The sequence below is a fragment of the Rhinopithecus bieti genome, unplaced genomic scaffold (assembly GCF_001698545.2).
Source record: "Rhinopithecus bieti isolate Rb0 unplaced genomic scaffold, ASM169854v2 scaffold_13029, whole genome shotgun sequence".
Taxonomy (NCBI): Eukaryota; Metazoa; Chordata; class Mammalia; order Primates; family Cercopithecidae; genus Rhinopithecus; species Rhinopithecus bieti.
In genome coordinates this window covers 3,728,072-3,743,563 of record NW_016807982.1, presented here as the reverse complement: position 1 = coordinate 3,743,563, position 15,492 = coordinate 3,728,072, and the positions used below count along the sequence as shown (strand labels likewise).

General features: G+C 39.1%; 1 protein-coding gene across 3 annotated transcripts in view; it reads right to left on the bottom strand.

The window, feature by feature from the left end:
- AGO3 (argonaute RISC catalytic component 3) overlaps window positions 1-15,492 on the bottom strand; it is a 129,996-nt gene that overhangs the window by 49,468 nt on the left and 65,036 nt on the right. For all 3 annotated transcript variants that reach the window (XM_017884480.1, XM_017884481.1, XM_017884483.1), the window contains one exon: window positions 1,909-2,043. In XM_017884480.1, the coding sequence (XP_017739969.1) occupies window positions 1,909-2,043 (135 nt within the window). The remainder of the gene's footprint in view (window positions 1-1,908; window positions 2,044-15,492) is intronic.

Sequence of the window (15,492 nt, the reverse complement as noted above, 5' to 3'; positions counted from 1 at the left end):
CCAAAGTGCTGGGATTACAGGCTTGAGCCACCGCGCCTGGCCCAAAGTTATTATTAAATATTTTGGTACAAGTTCAACTGGAATAAGATGAATATACTAAGAAAATCAATTCTTTATTGTATACTTTGCGTCAATATTTAACAGCTAGCATCAAATTCTTCATACCAGCTAAAAAACCCATAGATACAGGACAGAACATAAAACTCTTTTTCTCTTGGGTTACTGTAGTAGGAATACATGATGTACTTTAAAGAACCTTTTTTAAATTTTTTTTAAAAAAGCACTGTTTTACTTGGAACAAAGAAAAAATAATCAGTTTGTCAACTGGATCCAACCCAGATTTTTCCATCCCCAAACTAGGATCATAGGTACCTAAGAATTAGACCAAAAATCTAGGGGCTAGCAAAAGGCTGAAATTTTTAAAAAGTGGACTAGATAATTCTCTGCCCAGGTCCCTCCCCAAACCCTCCATCCAACCAAAAAAACACTTTTGGCTTTAATAAATATTTAACCTATAAACTTGGCTTTACCTTTACTATAACATCAACTTTATTATGCTTTCTAGTCATTTTTTCAGTCATTTCTTTGGGCCCCTGAGCAGTTGAAGTTAAGATCGAGTCCATGCTCTTCGGGTAGCAGTTGAATCCTTGTTCTGTACATCTTGTATTTTCTGTGATAGAGTGGTGATATGAGTTGATTGCATAGTTACCGCAAAATAATGTAAGTGACTTCATGATATCAGAGGTGGTAACTAAGCAGCAACTCCACTGGAAACCATGGCATTTAGATGATCACATATTAATGGTAGGTAATGCACTAACCTCCTGACAATGCTAGCTGTGCAGTTAATACAGATTATGAAAGGACAATGGTATGGTTGCAAAACAGTTACATAAATAGTTTCTTATTTTGGTATTTAAATAACTTGAGATAAATGGATGTTTATTTTTGAAGCAGGGTGGATCTTCCTTTTAATGTTTTATTACAATGACTATCTCTCTCTTGGTTACTGAATGGCAAAGAATGAATGATTACTGGTGCAAGCAGAATGTATTAAACTACTCTAATTGATTTGGGGGAACTGAAAGATGTTCACTGAACAAACTTAAATGCTTCATTCAAACCACAAGCTGAAAATTATCTGCAATAAATAGGTAAAATCTTAAAATAAAAACAACATTATTATTTCTGGCTATTTAAGATCTAATAATATAAATACAATTTATCCTACTCATTCTGATTAGAGAGTATCAGACTAAATACATATAAAATATAGATTTCAGTACACTATTAAAATTATTTTTTTTTATTTTTGGGCAGCCATGTAGAGATGAATTTATCTAAATTAAATGTACATATGATGCAACAGCACTGTACAAATTTTAGCTACTAAGTATAATAAATAAGATCAACAGTCAACTCTATAACTTACATTAAATAACTATAATTCTAGAATAACACATGAAACAGGCTAGCCCCACATTAATACATTTTCAGAGGACTGAAATAAATATCATTTCAGAAAAATAAGGAAATAATTATATTAGAATATGTTCAAAGAATGATTCTAGTTCTAAAATAAATATTTTTGGAGTCAGCTTCCTACTTTTAACAGTATTACTAAAGCATTTTCCCAGGAGACATTCTTATCCCTTCAGCTAGTAAGGGAAGGTATTAACAAAAAATTAGCTGGCAGTGATACTAACTCCATTACTTGGCATTTCTTTCAAATACCACCTAAGATGTTATAGTAATGAATTTAATGTAATATTTTATTTTATAATTGATGTATAGTTTTACTGGTTATGTTACATAAATAGATTTTAATTATACAAAAAACATTTTAATAAAAGGTTGTTATATCCATGCATTTTATAGTTAAGTTATGCTAAATGCTAATTAATTCACCTTTTATCTCTTTGGTGAATTTTACCCGATGAGAATCAGTCAGAGGTCTTGGTTGCTCATCAATATTATGAATATCAAGAACTTCACACATGAACTGAATTACAGGTTGTGCTTTGTAGAAGGCAGTGGCAGAAACTAAGAAGAAAAACACAAATAATACAAATTAATGTTTCCCTAAAAAATTCAGAAATTTCATCTTAGGCTCCATGATAACTATCTATTTAAAAAGATCCCGTATGCACATTTATGTACACACACATTTCCAAAATTAAGCAGTTTTAATTTGACCTCTGAGGCACAAATACAGAATGGCCAAATACTACAGTTTTTATTACCTATCTCTTTCATCATAAGTAACTGATTCATTCCATTCTCTATAGAGAAGTGTTCTGGGTGAGACAAGGCTTGTAAGAGACAAGGCTGGTGAGATGGTTAGGTATTATTTCTTTTTAAATAGAAACAAGGTCTCACTATATTGCTCAGGCTGATTTCCATCTTCTGAGCTCAAGTGATCCTCCCACCTCAGCCTCCCAAAGTGGTAAGATTACAGGTGTTAGCCACCACACTGGCCAGTATTATTTCTTAAACAAGGCTTTCTATGCCACCCTAGACTGTCTATTCTAATGAGAGTTTTTCCTGTCTTGTAATGATTTGAAAAAACAGTGGTATCAGTCGTTGGTGCTAATCTAAGCTACAGATAATAATATACATATACATATATATACACACACACATATATGTATTTTATATATATACATAAAATATTATATATATATATAATTTTTTTTTGAGACAGACTTTCACTCATTGCCCAGGCTAGAGTGCAATGGCACAAATCTCAGCTCACTGCAACCTCCGCCTCCTGGGTTCAAGCGATTCTCCTGCCTCAGCCTCTCAAGTAGCTGGGACTACAGGCATGCACCACCACGCCCAGCCAATTTAGCACTTCTAGTAGAGATGGGGTTTCTCCATGTTGGTCAGGCTGGTCTCAAACTCCCGACCTCAGGTGATCCGCCCCCCTTGGCCTCCCAAAGTGCTAGGATTACAGGCATGAGCCACTGTGCTCAGCTTACAGATAGTAATATTAAGGGTTATCTGTCCAATATTATTGAGCAATGGGTGGTTTTTTAACAGTCAACCAGTATGATTTCTTAACCATAGGTTTTGGAACTAGAAGAGCTTCACCAATGGTTAGCAGATCACCATCACTCATTTTTCTTTTTTTTTTTTTTTTTTTGAGACAAGAGTCTCGCTGTCACCCAGGTTGGAGTGCAGTGGCGCGATCTCGGCTCACTGCAAGCTCTGCCTCCCAGGTTCACGCCATTCTCCTGCCTCAGTATCCCAAGTAGCTGGGACTACAGGCGCCCGCCACCAAGCCCAGCTAATTTTTTGTATTTTTTAGTACAGACGGGTTTCACCATGTTAGCCAGGATGGTCTTGATCTCCTGACCTCGTGATCCACCCACCTCAGCCTCCCAAAGTGCTGGGATTACAGGCGTGAGCCACACCGCACCCGGCCACCATCACTCATTTCTTAGACACATACTTATTAATGGCTATTATGTGTTATATAGGCACTGGGGATACAACAAAAAGTAAAACCATAAGACAGTGAGTTACCTGTCATTTTTCTACTCAAAACAAAACAAAACAAAAAACATGCCCACTGTCTGTTCAGCTAAGTGTAACCTTTTTTTTTTTTTTTTTTTTTTTTTGAGACAGAGTTTCACTCTGTGGCCCAGGCTGTAGTGCAATGGTACGATCTTGGCTCACTGCAACCTCCCCGTCCCAGGTTCAAGCAATTCTCCTGCCTCAGCCTCCCGAGTAGAGTAGCTGGGATTACAGGCACCCACCACCACGTCCAGCTAATTTTTGCATTTTTAGTAGAGACGAGGTTTTATCATGTTGGCCAGGTTGGTGGCTCACGCCTGTAATCCCAGAACTTTGGGAGGCCGAGGTGGGCGGATTAAGAGGTAAGGAGTGTAAACTTTTTATGTGGGGATCTTTCTCTTGCTTTCCTTGGCACTTAATGTCTCCATAAAATGTCCCGTTACACTGGAAGATATTCTTTTTTTTTTTTTTTTTTTGAGACGGAGTCTGCTCTGTCACCAGGCTGGAGTGCCAGTGGCCGATCTAGCTATGCAAGCATCCGCCTTCCCGGGTTTACGCCATTCCGTGCCTGACCCCCTCCAGTAGCTGGATACGGCGGGCCCGCCACCCTGCCCCCCCGGCTAGTTTTTTGTATTTTTTAGTACCAGACGGGTTCACCATGTTCTAGTGGATGGTCATCGATCTCCTGACCTCGTTATCCGCCCGTTCGCCTCCCCCAAAGTGCTGGGATTACAGGCTTTAGCCACCGCGCCCGGCCGATATTTTCAAAGCTTTAACGGTAGTTATCTCTGGATAAATGTGGGTGGTGAGGCTACCGTGGGTATTTTATTTTCTTTAAAATATTTTTGCCTGGGCGTGGTGGCTCACACCTATAATCCCAGCACTTTGAGAGGCCGAGACAGACGGACTGCCTGAGCTCAGGAGTTCAAAACCAGCCTAAGCAACATGGTGAAACCCCATCTCTACTGAAAATACAAAAAAATTAGCCCGGTGTGGTGGCGTGCGCCTGTAATCCCAGCTACTCAGGAGACTGAGGCTTGAGAATTGCTTGAACCCGGGAGGCCAAAGTTGCAGTGAGCGGAGATCACGCCACTGCACTCCAGTCTGGGTGACAGAGTGAGGCTCTGTCTCAAAAAAAAGAGTTATCTTGTCTGGGTACAGTGGCTCACGCCTGTTATCCCAGCACTTTGGGAGCCCAAGGTGCACGGATCACTTGAAATTAGGAGTTCAAGATCAGCCTGGCCAACATGGTAAAACCGCATCTGTACTAACAAACACAAAAATTAGCTGGGTGTGGTGGCAGATGGCTGTAATCCCAGCTACTCAGGAGGCTAAGGCCAGAGAATCACTTGAACCAATGAGGCAATGGTTGCAGTGAGCCGAGATTGTGCCACTGCACTCCAGCCTGGGTGACAGAGCAAGACGTTTCATCTCAAAAAAAAATTTTTTTTAAATACGTTTTTTACTATGAAAAAACACTTATCTTTATAACTTCACTTTTTGGTACTGAGTGCATACTGTTTTTTACTTCTTTATTACACAATACATGAATAAAGTTTCATCATAAAACTCAAACAATACAGAGATATACAAAGTAAAGACCCTCTCCAGTCTGAACCTCCCACCTCCAAATATCTCTAATAAGTAACCATTGTTAGTACTTAGGTATGTACACAACCTCTCCTTTTAATATGCACTTAGATTTGTCAGAAAGGTGATTAAAAAATAAAAATTAATACTAATTTACAAAGATAAAATGTAGGAATAACTTTTAGATGAAATCAGATGATAAACATTCTATGACTCATTTTATCATTATTTTAAAAATTAACAATACATCTTAGAGATCCTTTCATGTCAGTGCACTCTTTTAATTGCTGCACACTATATTACAGTATGGGTGCATGATAGTTAAGTAAATAGGTACTCCCTTCCCCTCTTAATAAAAAATAACACAAATGGTAAAACATCAGAAACACTATACTGTGCCTTGTATGTACTAATATGAAACTATATCATTCTCATAGCTGCAAGATACCCCATTGTATGGATGTACTTCATGTCCCCTAAGGGAGAGTTATGGGTTATTTTTTACTATTACAAACAATATTCCAATGAATGTTCCTGTGTATGTGTGTGTGTTTGTGTACGCATGTGTATGTATTTTTTTTGGTATACATTCATGAGTACTTATTTTTTATTTTTATTTATTTATTCATCTATTTTTGAGACAGAGTCTCCCTCTGTCATCCAGGCTGGAGTGCAGTGGCGTGATCTCGGCTTACTGTAACCTCTGCCTCCCAGGTTCAGGCAATTCTTGTGCCTCAGCCTCCCAAGAGCTGCAATTACAGGTGCATGCCACCACACCCAGTTAATTTTTGTATTTTTAGTGGAGACGGGGTTTCACCATGTTGGCCAGGCTGGTCTCAAACTCCTGGCCTCAACTGATCCACCCGCCTCGGCCTCCCAAAGTGCTGGGATTACAGGCGTGAGCCACCGCACCCGGCCCATGAGTACTTCTGTGGAAAAGATAAGAGAAATCAATACTCACTGCTAAACTTCCATCCAAATAAACTTTAGAAACATTTCCAGTTTCTAACTAATTAAAAAAAAAAGAGAGAGACTGTTAAGATTGTTAACAGTATTCTGGGTATCTTATTCAAATCCATAATAGTTTTAAACATATATACATTATATTCTTCTACTGAAAAATGTTAGAATATTATAGTGCACAAAAAGGAAGGCTGACAGGATACATACCAAATATAAGTTATATGTTTATAATGTTTAAGTTCTTGGCACATATTGATCTGGGTTAATTTTTAAAAAGTAAATAAAGAAAAATAAATATATAGTGAATAATATGCTTAATTTGCCTTTCTTTTAATCCTACAGGTAAAATTCATTCATTGGATTGCTATAACACCAGCATTCACAACTAATATTTCAGATACCATAAAGCTGTAATTACTATAACTACTAAACAAACATGCTAGAATTATTTCTCCCGTTTAACCCTCTTCTACTATCTTCCCTGTTTATTCATTACACTCTGAATCATTTTACTATTGACCATCTTCTCTATAGGAAGGTGGGCATTTGAGGTAAAAATTAAATTTAGTAATAAAAAACTCGTAAAGAATGGGTTGAAATCAGCAAATACAGTTTTGAATTAGGAATACATTTTAATGACCAAATATTTGCTTTTCTGTCCCTCGGATGAATTATTAATATTTAATAAACCTACATATACATGTATTTTATTCTTTCCCTTTCACAAATTAGCTAATTATTACTGAAAAATGTTTACATTTAACATTTAAAACATCTATCAATAAAATATACTACATTAACATGTTACAGGAAATAAGCATATAATCATTTCCATAGATGGCAGTCCCCAAAAAGCAAGCATTTGATAAAATTCAGCACTGAAGTAAATACTTTTTTTTTTTTTTGTGGTGTCTGCCACCACACCCAGCTAATTTTTGTGTTAGTACAGAGGAGACAGTCTCGCTCTGTCGCCCGGGCTGGAGTGCAGTGGCCGGATCTCAGCTCACTGCAAGCTCCGCCTCCCGGGTTTACGCCATTCTCCTGCCTCAGCCTCCGGAGTAGCTGGGACTACAGGCGCCCGCCACGTCGCCCGGCTAGTTTTTTTTTTTCGTATTTTTTAGTAGAGACGGGGTTTCACAGTGTTAGCCAGGATGGTCTCGATCTCCTGACCTCGTGATCCACCCGTCTCGGCCTCCCAAAGTGCTGGGATTACAGGCTTGAGCCACCGCGCCCGGCCGAAGTAAATACTCTTATTGTACCAGGACAAGAAGGGAACTTCCCCAATCTGGTAAAAAGTTATTTACCAAAACTCTATGGTATTACAACCTGGCAGATAACATAAAAAAGAAAAAAAAAAAAAAAAAAAACTCTATGGTAAATTCATTTTATAGGAAGTTCCAGCTAGCATAGCAAAGCAAATTAGGAGAATAAAAAGTGAAAAGGATGGAAAGAGAGAAACAAAATTATTACCCTTCACAACATTGTGTGCATAGAAAACCCAATAAAATCTATGGACAAATTACAGAATTAATAATTCAGCAATGTTGCTAGATTTAAGGTCTACATATAAAAATATATTATTATACACTAGCATCCTACTTAAAATGTAATTGTTTTTTTTTTTTTTTGAGACGGAGTCTGGCTCTGTCGCCCAGGCTGAAGTGCAGTGGCCGGATCTCAGCTCACTGCAAGCTCCGCCTCCCGGGTTTACGCCATTCTTCCGCCTCAGCCTTCCTAGTAGCTGGGACTACAGGCGCCCGCCACCTTGCCCGGCTAGAGTTTTACATTTTTTTAGTAGAGACGGGGTTTCACCGTGTTAGCCAGGATGGTCTTGATCTCCTGACCTCGTGATCCGCCCGTCTCGGCCTCCCAAAGTGCTGGGATTACAGGCTTGAGCCACCGCGCCTGGCCTTAAAACGTAATTTAAAAATATATCACTTATGATCACAACAAAAAACATAAGGCATTTGAGACGAAATCTAAACAAAAGGTGTATAAGACCTATGGAAGCAATAAGTATCTCTATTACTGAAAGATACTATAGAATATCAAATAAATGGAGGAATACACCCTATTCATGTAAATTATCCCCAAATTAATCTTCAAATTCAAAGCACTTTCAGTCAAAATATCAACAGAATGTAATCCTCTCTCCCCCTGGAACTTAAGATACTATAATTAACAAGAAAGCACAATGAAACAAGAATAGCCACAACAATTCTTTTATTTATTTATTTTTGGACGGGGTCTTGCTCTGTTGTCCAGGCTGCTGGAGTACAGTGGCATAATCTCAGCTAACTGCAACCTCTGTCTCCCTGGTTCAAGCTATTCTCCTGCCTCAGCCTCCCGAGTAGCTGAGATTACAGGCATGCACCACCACGCCAGCTAATTTTTTTGTAGTTTCAGTAGAGACGGAGTACACCATGTTGGCCAGGCTGGTCTTGAACTCCTGACCTAAACTGATCTGCCTGTCTAGGCCTCCTAAAGTGCTGAGACTACAGGCGTGAGCCACTGCGTCTGGCCGCCGAACTATTTTTCAAAGTAGTTGTACCATTTTACACTCCTACCATTTCTAGTTGCTCCAAATCTTTGTCAACATTTGTTATTTTCAGTCTTTTAAATTTAGTCAATCTAGTACTTATGGGTGGTATCTCACTGTGGTTCTTTCTGAATTTCCTGAATGGCCAACAATGTTCTGCATCTTCTCAAGGGCTTAATGACCATTCACATATGCTCTTTTTTTTTTTGAGACAGAGTTTTGCTTGTTGCCCAGGCTGGAGTGCAATGGTGCAATCTCAGCTCACTGCAACCTCTGCTGCCTGGGTTCAAGCAATTCTCCTGCCTCGGGCTCCTGAGTAGCTGGGACTACAGGTGACTGCCACTATGCCCGCCTAATTTTTGTACTTTTAGTAGGGATGGGGTTTCACCATGTTGGTTGGGCTGGGCTGCTCTCCTGACGTCAGGTGATCTGCCCGCCTCAGCCTCCGAAAGTGCTGGGATCACAGGCGTGAGCTACTGCACCCGACCACACATATTCTTTTGTTAAGTATGTGATTTTTATTGCTACTTTTTTTCTATTTCTTACTGAGTTATGTACGTTTTTCATATATTCTGGATATAACTATTCTGTTATGTTTTGCAAATGTGTTGTCTCAGTTGTAGCTTGTGTTTTCTTTTTTTTTTTTTTTTTTTAAGGAGTCAAAGTCTTGCTCTGTTGCCCTGGAGGGAGTGCAGTGGTGATAATTATTACCACAACCTCTAACTCTTGGGCTCAAATAATCTTCTTATCCTCTTAAGAAGCTGGGACTAGAGGCATGCACCACCACGCTCAGCTAATCAAAAATTTTTTTTTGCTATGTTGGCCAGGCTGGTCTCAAACTCCTGGCCTCAAGCAATTCTCTTGCCTAGGCCTCCCAAAGTGTTGGGATTATAGGTGTGAGCCAGTGCGCCTGGCTGCCTTGTCATTTTCTTAATGGTGTTCTCAAAAGGAGAAGCTTTTAATTGCAATGGTTTTCAATTTATTAAGAAATCCTGGCCGGGTGCAGTGGCTTATGTCTGTAATCCCAGCACTTTTGAGAGGCGTAGGTGGGTGCATCACTTGAGATCAGGGAGTTCGAGACCAGCCTGGCCAACATGGTAAAACCTCATCTCTACTAAAAATTCAAAAATTACCCGGGCGTGGTGGCATGCACCTGTGGTCCCAGCTACTCAGGAGGCTGAGGTGGGAGAGCCGCTTGAACTCGGGAGGCAGAGGTTGCAGTGAGCCAAGATCACCCACTACACTCCAGTCCAGGTGATAAGGAGATCCTGTCTCGAAAGAAGAAAAAAATCTTTGCCTCGTCCAAGATCATGAATATTTTCCCCATTTTCTCTTGGAAATTTCCCAGTTTTAATGTCTTATCCTGGGATAAACTCTGAATTAAATTTTCTGTGTGGTGTTAAGGTTAATTTTTTAATACAAATATCCAGTTGTTACATCATTTATTGAGAAGACTAACCTTTTTGGCATTCTATTATGTTGGGCCCTTTGTCAAAAATCAACCAGCCACACTAGTGGGTCTATTCTGGTAGCTGTTCTGTAACCTGAGTCTTTACCCCGTATCACTGTTTTGATTTCAGTAGTTTTATAGCATGTCTTGAAACCAGGTAGTATAAATCCACCAACTTTGTTCTTCTTTAAAAGAGTTTTTGGCTCTTCAAAATAGAAATGTTAGGTTTTTCGTACCAGCATATAAATCTTAGAATCAGCTTGACAATTATATATATATATATAATAATTTTTTTTTTGAGACAGAGTCTTGCTCTGTCGCCCAGGCTGGAGTGCAGTGGTTATCTTGGCTCACTGCAACCTCTGCCTCCCAGGTTCAAGCAATTCTCCTGCTTCAGCCTCCCGAGTAGCTGGGACTACAGGCGCACACCACCATGCCCAGCTAATTTTTTTTGTATTTTAGTAGAGATGGGGTTTCACCATGTTGCCTAGGCTGGTTGCAAACTCCTGAGCTCAGGCAATCCACCCACCTCAGCCTCCCAAAGTAAGCCTGATGGGATTTCTATTGTATTGAGTTTATAGATCAATTTGGGGAGAATAAAATTCTTAACAATTTGAGACTTCTGGTCCAAGAACACCTCTTTACCTTCCTTGTCTTTCTCAGTAATGCTTTATAGCTTTCAGTGTAGGGGCCATGCACATCTTTACATTTATTCCTAACAATTATGTTTTATGTTATGAATGGCACTTAAAATTTTTTTCAATTGTTGAATGCTGGTATTATTTGTTACAGTGCTAATATTCATTTTTGTATATGCAGTTAGCATCCTGTGGCCTCACTAAATTGATGTATTAATTTTTCTTTTTTCTTTTTTTTTTTTTGAGACTGAGTCTCGCTCTGTCGCCCGGGCTGGAGTGCAAGTGCAGTGGCCAGATCTCAGCTCACTGCAAGCTCCGCCTCCCAGATTTACGCCATTCTCCTGCCTCAGCCTCCCGAGTAGCTGGGACTACAGGCGCCCGCCACTTCGCCCAGCAATTTTTTTGTATTTTTTTAGTAGAGACGGGGTTTCACCATTTTAGCCAGGATGGTCTCGATCTCCTGACCTCGTGATCTGCCCGTCTCGGCCTCCCAAAGTGCTGGGATTACAGGCTTGAGCCACCGCGCCCGGCCTCATGTATTAATCTAATAATTTTAATGGGCTTGTTTGGTAGATTCTTTAGATTTTTTTAAATTAAGAGTATTATGTCTTCTACGTAAAAGAGATAGTTTTATTTCTTCCTTTACAGGAATTATGCTTTATATTCGCTTTTCTTGCTTTGCCCACTGCCTAGGACCTCCAGTATGATTAACTAAATAGAAATAATGAGAGCCAAGCATCTTGCCTTCTTCTTGAATTAGGGCAAAAGCGTTCATCTCTTCACCACAGAAGTATGATGATGCTGTATGTTTTTCTAACTTTTTTAAATTAGCTGAAGAAATTTGCCTTTATTGGCTAGTTAGCAATTTTTATCACGAGAATTTTAAAATGAGTCAATGTAATTTCTGTTGAGAGGATTATATTGTCTTTGTCAGGTGTTAGTACCGAGGATACCAGCCCTCAAGAAAATGAACTGGGTCCAAGGGCCATGGCGGCTTATGGCCTATAATTCCAGGGCATGTTGGGAGGCCCAGATGGAGAAATTGCTTGAGGGCCAGCAGGAGTTTGAAGAAGCCAAGGCCTGAGGCAGCATAGCCCAGGAGGTTGGCTGCAGTGAGGGCTGTGATCACACTACCTGCATTCCAGCCCTAAGGGGACCAGAGCCTGTCTCCAAAAAAAAAAAAAAAAAAAAAAAAAAAAAAAAAAAAAAAAAAAATTTAGAAAACAATCTGGGCGGCGGTGGCTCAACAGCATGTAATCCCAGGCACTTGGGAGATTGAGGCAGGTGGATCATGAAGTTCAGGAGTTTGAGAGCATGATGGCCAACATGGTGAAACGGCGCTGTCTCTACTACTACTAAAAACACAAAATAGCTGGGCGTGGTGGTGCATGCCTGTAGTCCCAGCTACTTGTGAGGCTGAGGCAGGACAATGCTTGAACCTGGGAGGTTGCAGTGAGTAGAGATCTTGCCATTGCACTCCAGCCTAGGCGACAGTGAGACTCCATCTCAAAAAAAAAAAAAAAAAAAAAAAAAAAAAAAAAAAAAAAAAAAAAAAAAAAAAAGCGGGGGGCAGGAGTGGGGGAAATCTTTTCTATTTTCTGAAAGAATTTGTGAAAGATTGATGTTATATTCCCTTACATGTTAGAAAAAACTCACTAGTGAAATCATTTGGGACTGCAGTTTTGTGAGGAGGAATTATGAATTCAATTTCTTTGATACAGGGCTATTCAGACTTCTTTTTTGAGTCAATTTTGGTAAAGCTGTGGCTTGTCAAGGAATTTGTTTCATCTAAGTTATCAAATTAATTGGCATAAAGTTGTTCATACCATTCCCTTACTAATCTTTCAATTCTGACGAATCTTTAGTGATACCCCCGCTTCATTCCTGATACTGGTAATCTGCTTTTTCCTAATTTCCTGATTAATCTTGCTAGGAATTTATTAATTCTACTAATTTTTTTAAACAACCAACAGTTGGCTTCATTGATACTCTGTAGTTTTTAAATTAAATTTTGCTCTAATCTTTATTATTTCTTACTTTCTGCTTACTTTGGATTTAATATACTCTTTTATTTCTAACTTAAGTCAGAAACTGTGGTAGTTAGCCATTGAGATAGTCCCCAATGAGTCTTGACATATGGGATTCACAGCTTTGTACAGTCCCTCCCCATACTGAATATTAAGTAATCTGAGTAACCAATAGGATATTATAAAAATAAAAGAATGTAACTTTCAATGCTAGGTCTTAATGTTATTACATCTTCTGCCCTGCTCTCTCATGGATCCCTGCTCTGGTGGAAGCCAGCCACAATGTTGTGAGGATACTTACCCAGCCTTATAGAGAGGTCCACATGGCAAGGAACTGCGGCCTCCAGAACTAAGTTGTTACCAATTAAGTGAGTCATACTAGAATTGAATCCCCCAGGCCCTGTAAGGACTTGAGATGAATGCAGCCTCATGAACTAGAACCAATGAAGTCACTCCTAACTCATGGAAACTGTGTGAGATAGTTTATTGTTTTGAGTCACTACGTTTTGGAATATTTTGATATGCAGTGGTAGATAACTAATACAGGTATAAAATAAGACTTAACCATCCAAACATTAATTAAGTATATACTATGTCACAGATTCCTTTATGAGTTGAAATTTAGAGATAAACCAGAAAAAGCCCCTGCCCTTTAAGAATAGATTCTGGGTTAAGATGGCAGATTAACAATGAGCATCTCTTATCCTTCTTCATTTCATTCCTTTCTCAAACTCCACTGTAACCAGGAATTTAAAAATAAATTAAAGGTACAAACCTAGAAGGGAGAACAGAACAGGGGATATATCAACATTCTGAAAGATGAAAAGCAAGTGAGCAAGTTGGTGATAAAAGGATGGGAGTGATGCAGTAAAATAAAGAGAAAAGCAATCTGAGAAGCAGGTAGAGTCCTATATCCTGTGTCTAGCTCACATTGATGAACAGCTGCCTCTTGTTCATCCTTGCATAAATCTGGAGGCATACTAACTGGAAAAGATAAAACAGAGGCTCCCTGGAAGGAAGATGCCAGACACAGTTGAGAGCACAACATTGTACCAAAAACAAGGGATTAAATGACTGTAACATATTAAATGCTGAATACAGAAGTTCCCCCAGCTAGAACTCCCAACGAGGCTTCCAGAATGCAGGCAACCACACTGCTATCCTTTAGGCAGGAGTTTGGAAGATTCACCTTTGGGCAACCTGATCGGCCAAGAGAAGAGACTTAAGGATCCTAACATTGTAGATTCCCCAACCTAAGCCCACTGAAATTACCCTATGGTGAGGATCAGAGTCAACAAACCCTATCCATGCCTTCAGAGCATCCAGTGTTTTTAGATTCCCACTGAATAGGCAGTAATCAAGAATACCAGATATTGGATAAAAGCCTCCAAAGTGGAAGACAGAGATCAAAACAAACAAAAAGGAGTTTGGGGGAAGCATAAGCATGTACAGGAAGAACTCCAAAATAAATTATGCTCAGAAAGCTAGGAGAGGATACTGCATCTGTGAAATAAGTACAGCATGCTATGAAAGATAACACTTAGGAAATAAAACGTGTGAATTTTATGGTATGTAAATTTAACGTCAATACAGCTATTTTAAAAATGGAGTGATGCTTTTGAATTTCTGAAGAAAAATTATTTGCACCATAGAAAGAGCTGAACTATCATTTTAAGTTTGTTGATAAATACATTTTCTAATATAAACATATATATATATTTTACATTTTATATATAACATTTGCTTCCCAGGTATCCTATTCTCATGAAGCTTCTGAAAATTTTTTAAAAAGAGAAAAAAAGAAACAAGATTATAGGAGAAAGACAAAAGGAATTCCCAGGGCGACAGTGAAGTGTGATCTCAAGAAGACAGCTGTGCACCAAACAGAAAGGGCATAACTAAACCACACTGAAAACAGTGAGAATCAAGAGACAGATCTCATGAAGACTGTCACTGAGATTCCTGCAGCCATTACTGTTTTTGTTTTTGGAGACAGAGTCTGGCTCTGTCGCCCAGGCTGGAGTGCAGTGGTGCAACCTTGGCTCACTGCAACCTCTGCCTCCTGGGTTCAAGCAATTCTCCTGCCTCAGCCTCCTGAGTAGCTGGGACTACAGGTGCACACTGGCAAGCCTGGATAATGTTTTGTATTTTAGCAGAGACGGGGTTTCACTGTGTTGGCCAGGCTGGTCTTGAATTTCTGAGCTCAGGCAATCTGCCCACCTCGGCTTCCCAAAGTGCTAGAATTATAGGCATGAGCCACCGCGCCTGGCCTTATACTGCTTTTCTAATGTGAAGATAGCCCGCCTGGGTAAGCCTGATCCAGATATCTTTAGTTGGCCTTGTTTGACCTCATGTTGCTAAAGTTCTTACCCAGATGCCTGAATCGGCTGATAACTCTCACTCCACCCCAAAGAAAAGTTCTGCTTTGATCTACTTCTGAAAGGACTAATTTGAATATTATAAAATCAAATTATTTCTCAATCTTAGCAATCTTATACCTGAACTCAAGACAAATACATGAAGTAAGCAACACTAATACTGTGATTAATAAATTATTTACTAGAAATCTGTTTTCCTTGCAAAAGCAGCATATTACAGTGTGAACTTCTAACTACTCTGAAGAAATAAAATTATTAAATTCTACAACCATTTACATATTCCAACTACTTTTTACTAAAAGCAAAATGGAATAGTGAATGTTTTACGAAAAGCTACATTTTACTGAAAAGTAACAGTAACAAAAAATAATTTTTTTTTTTTTTTTTT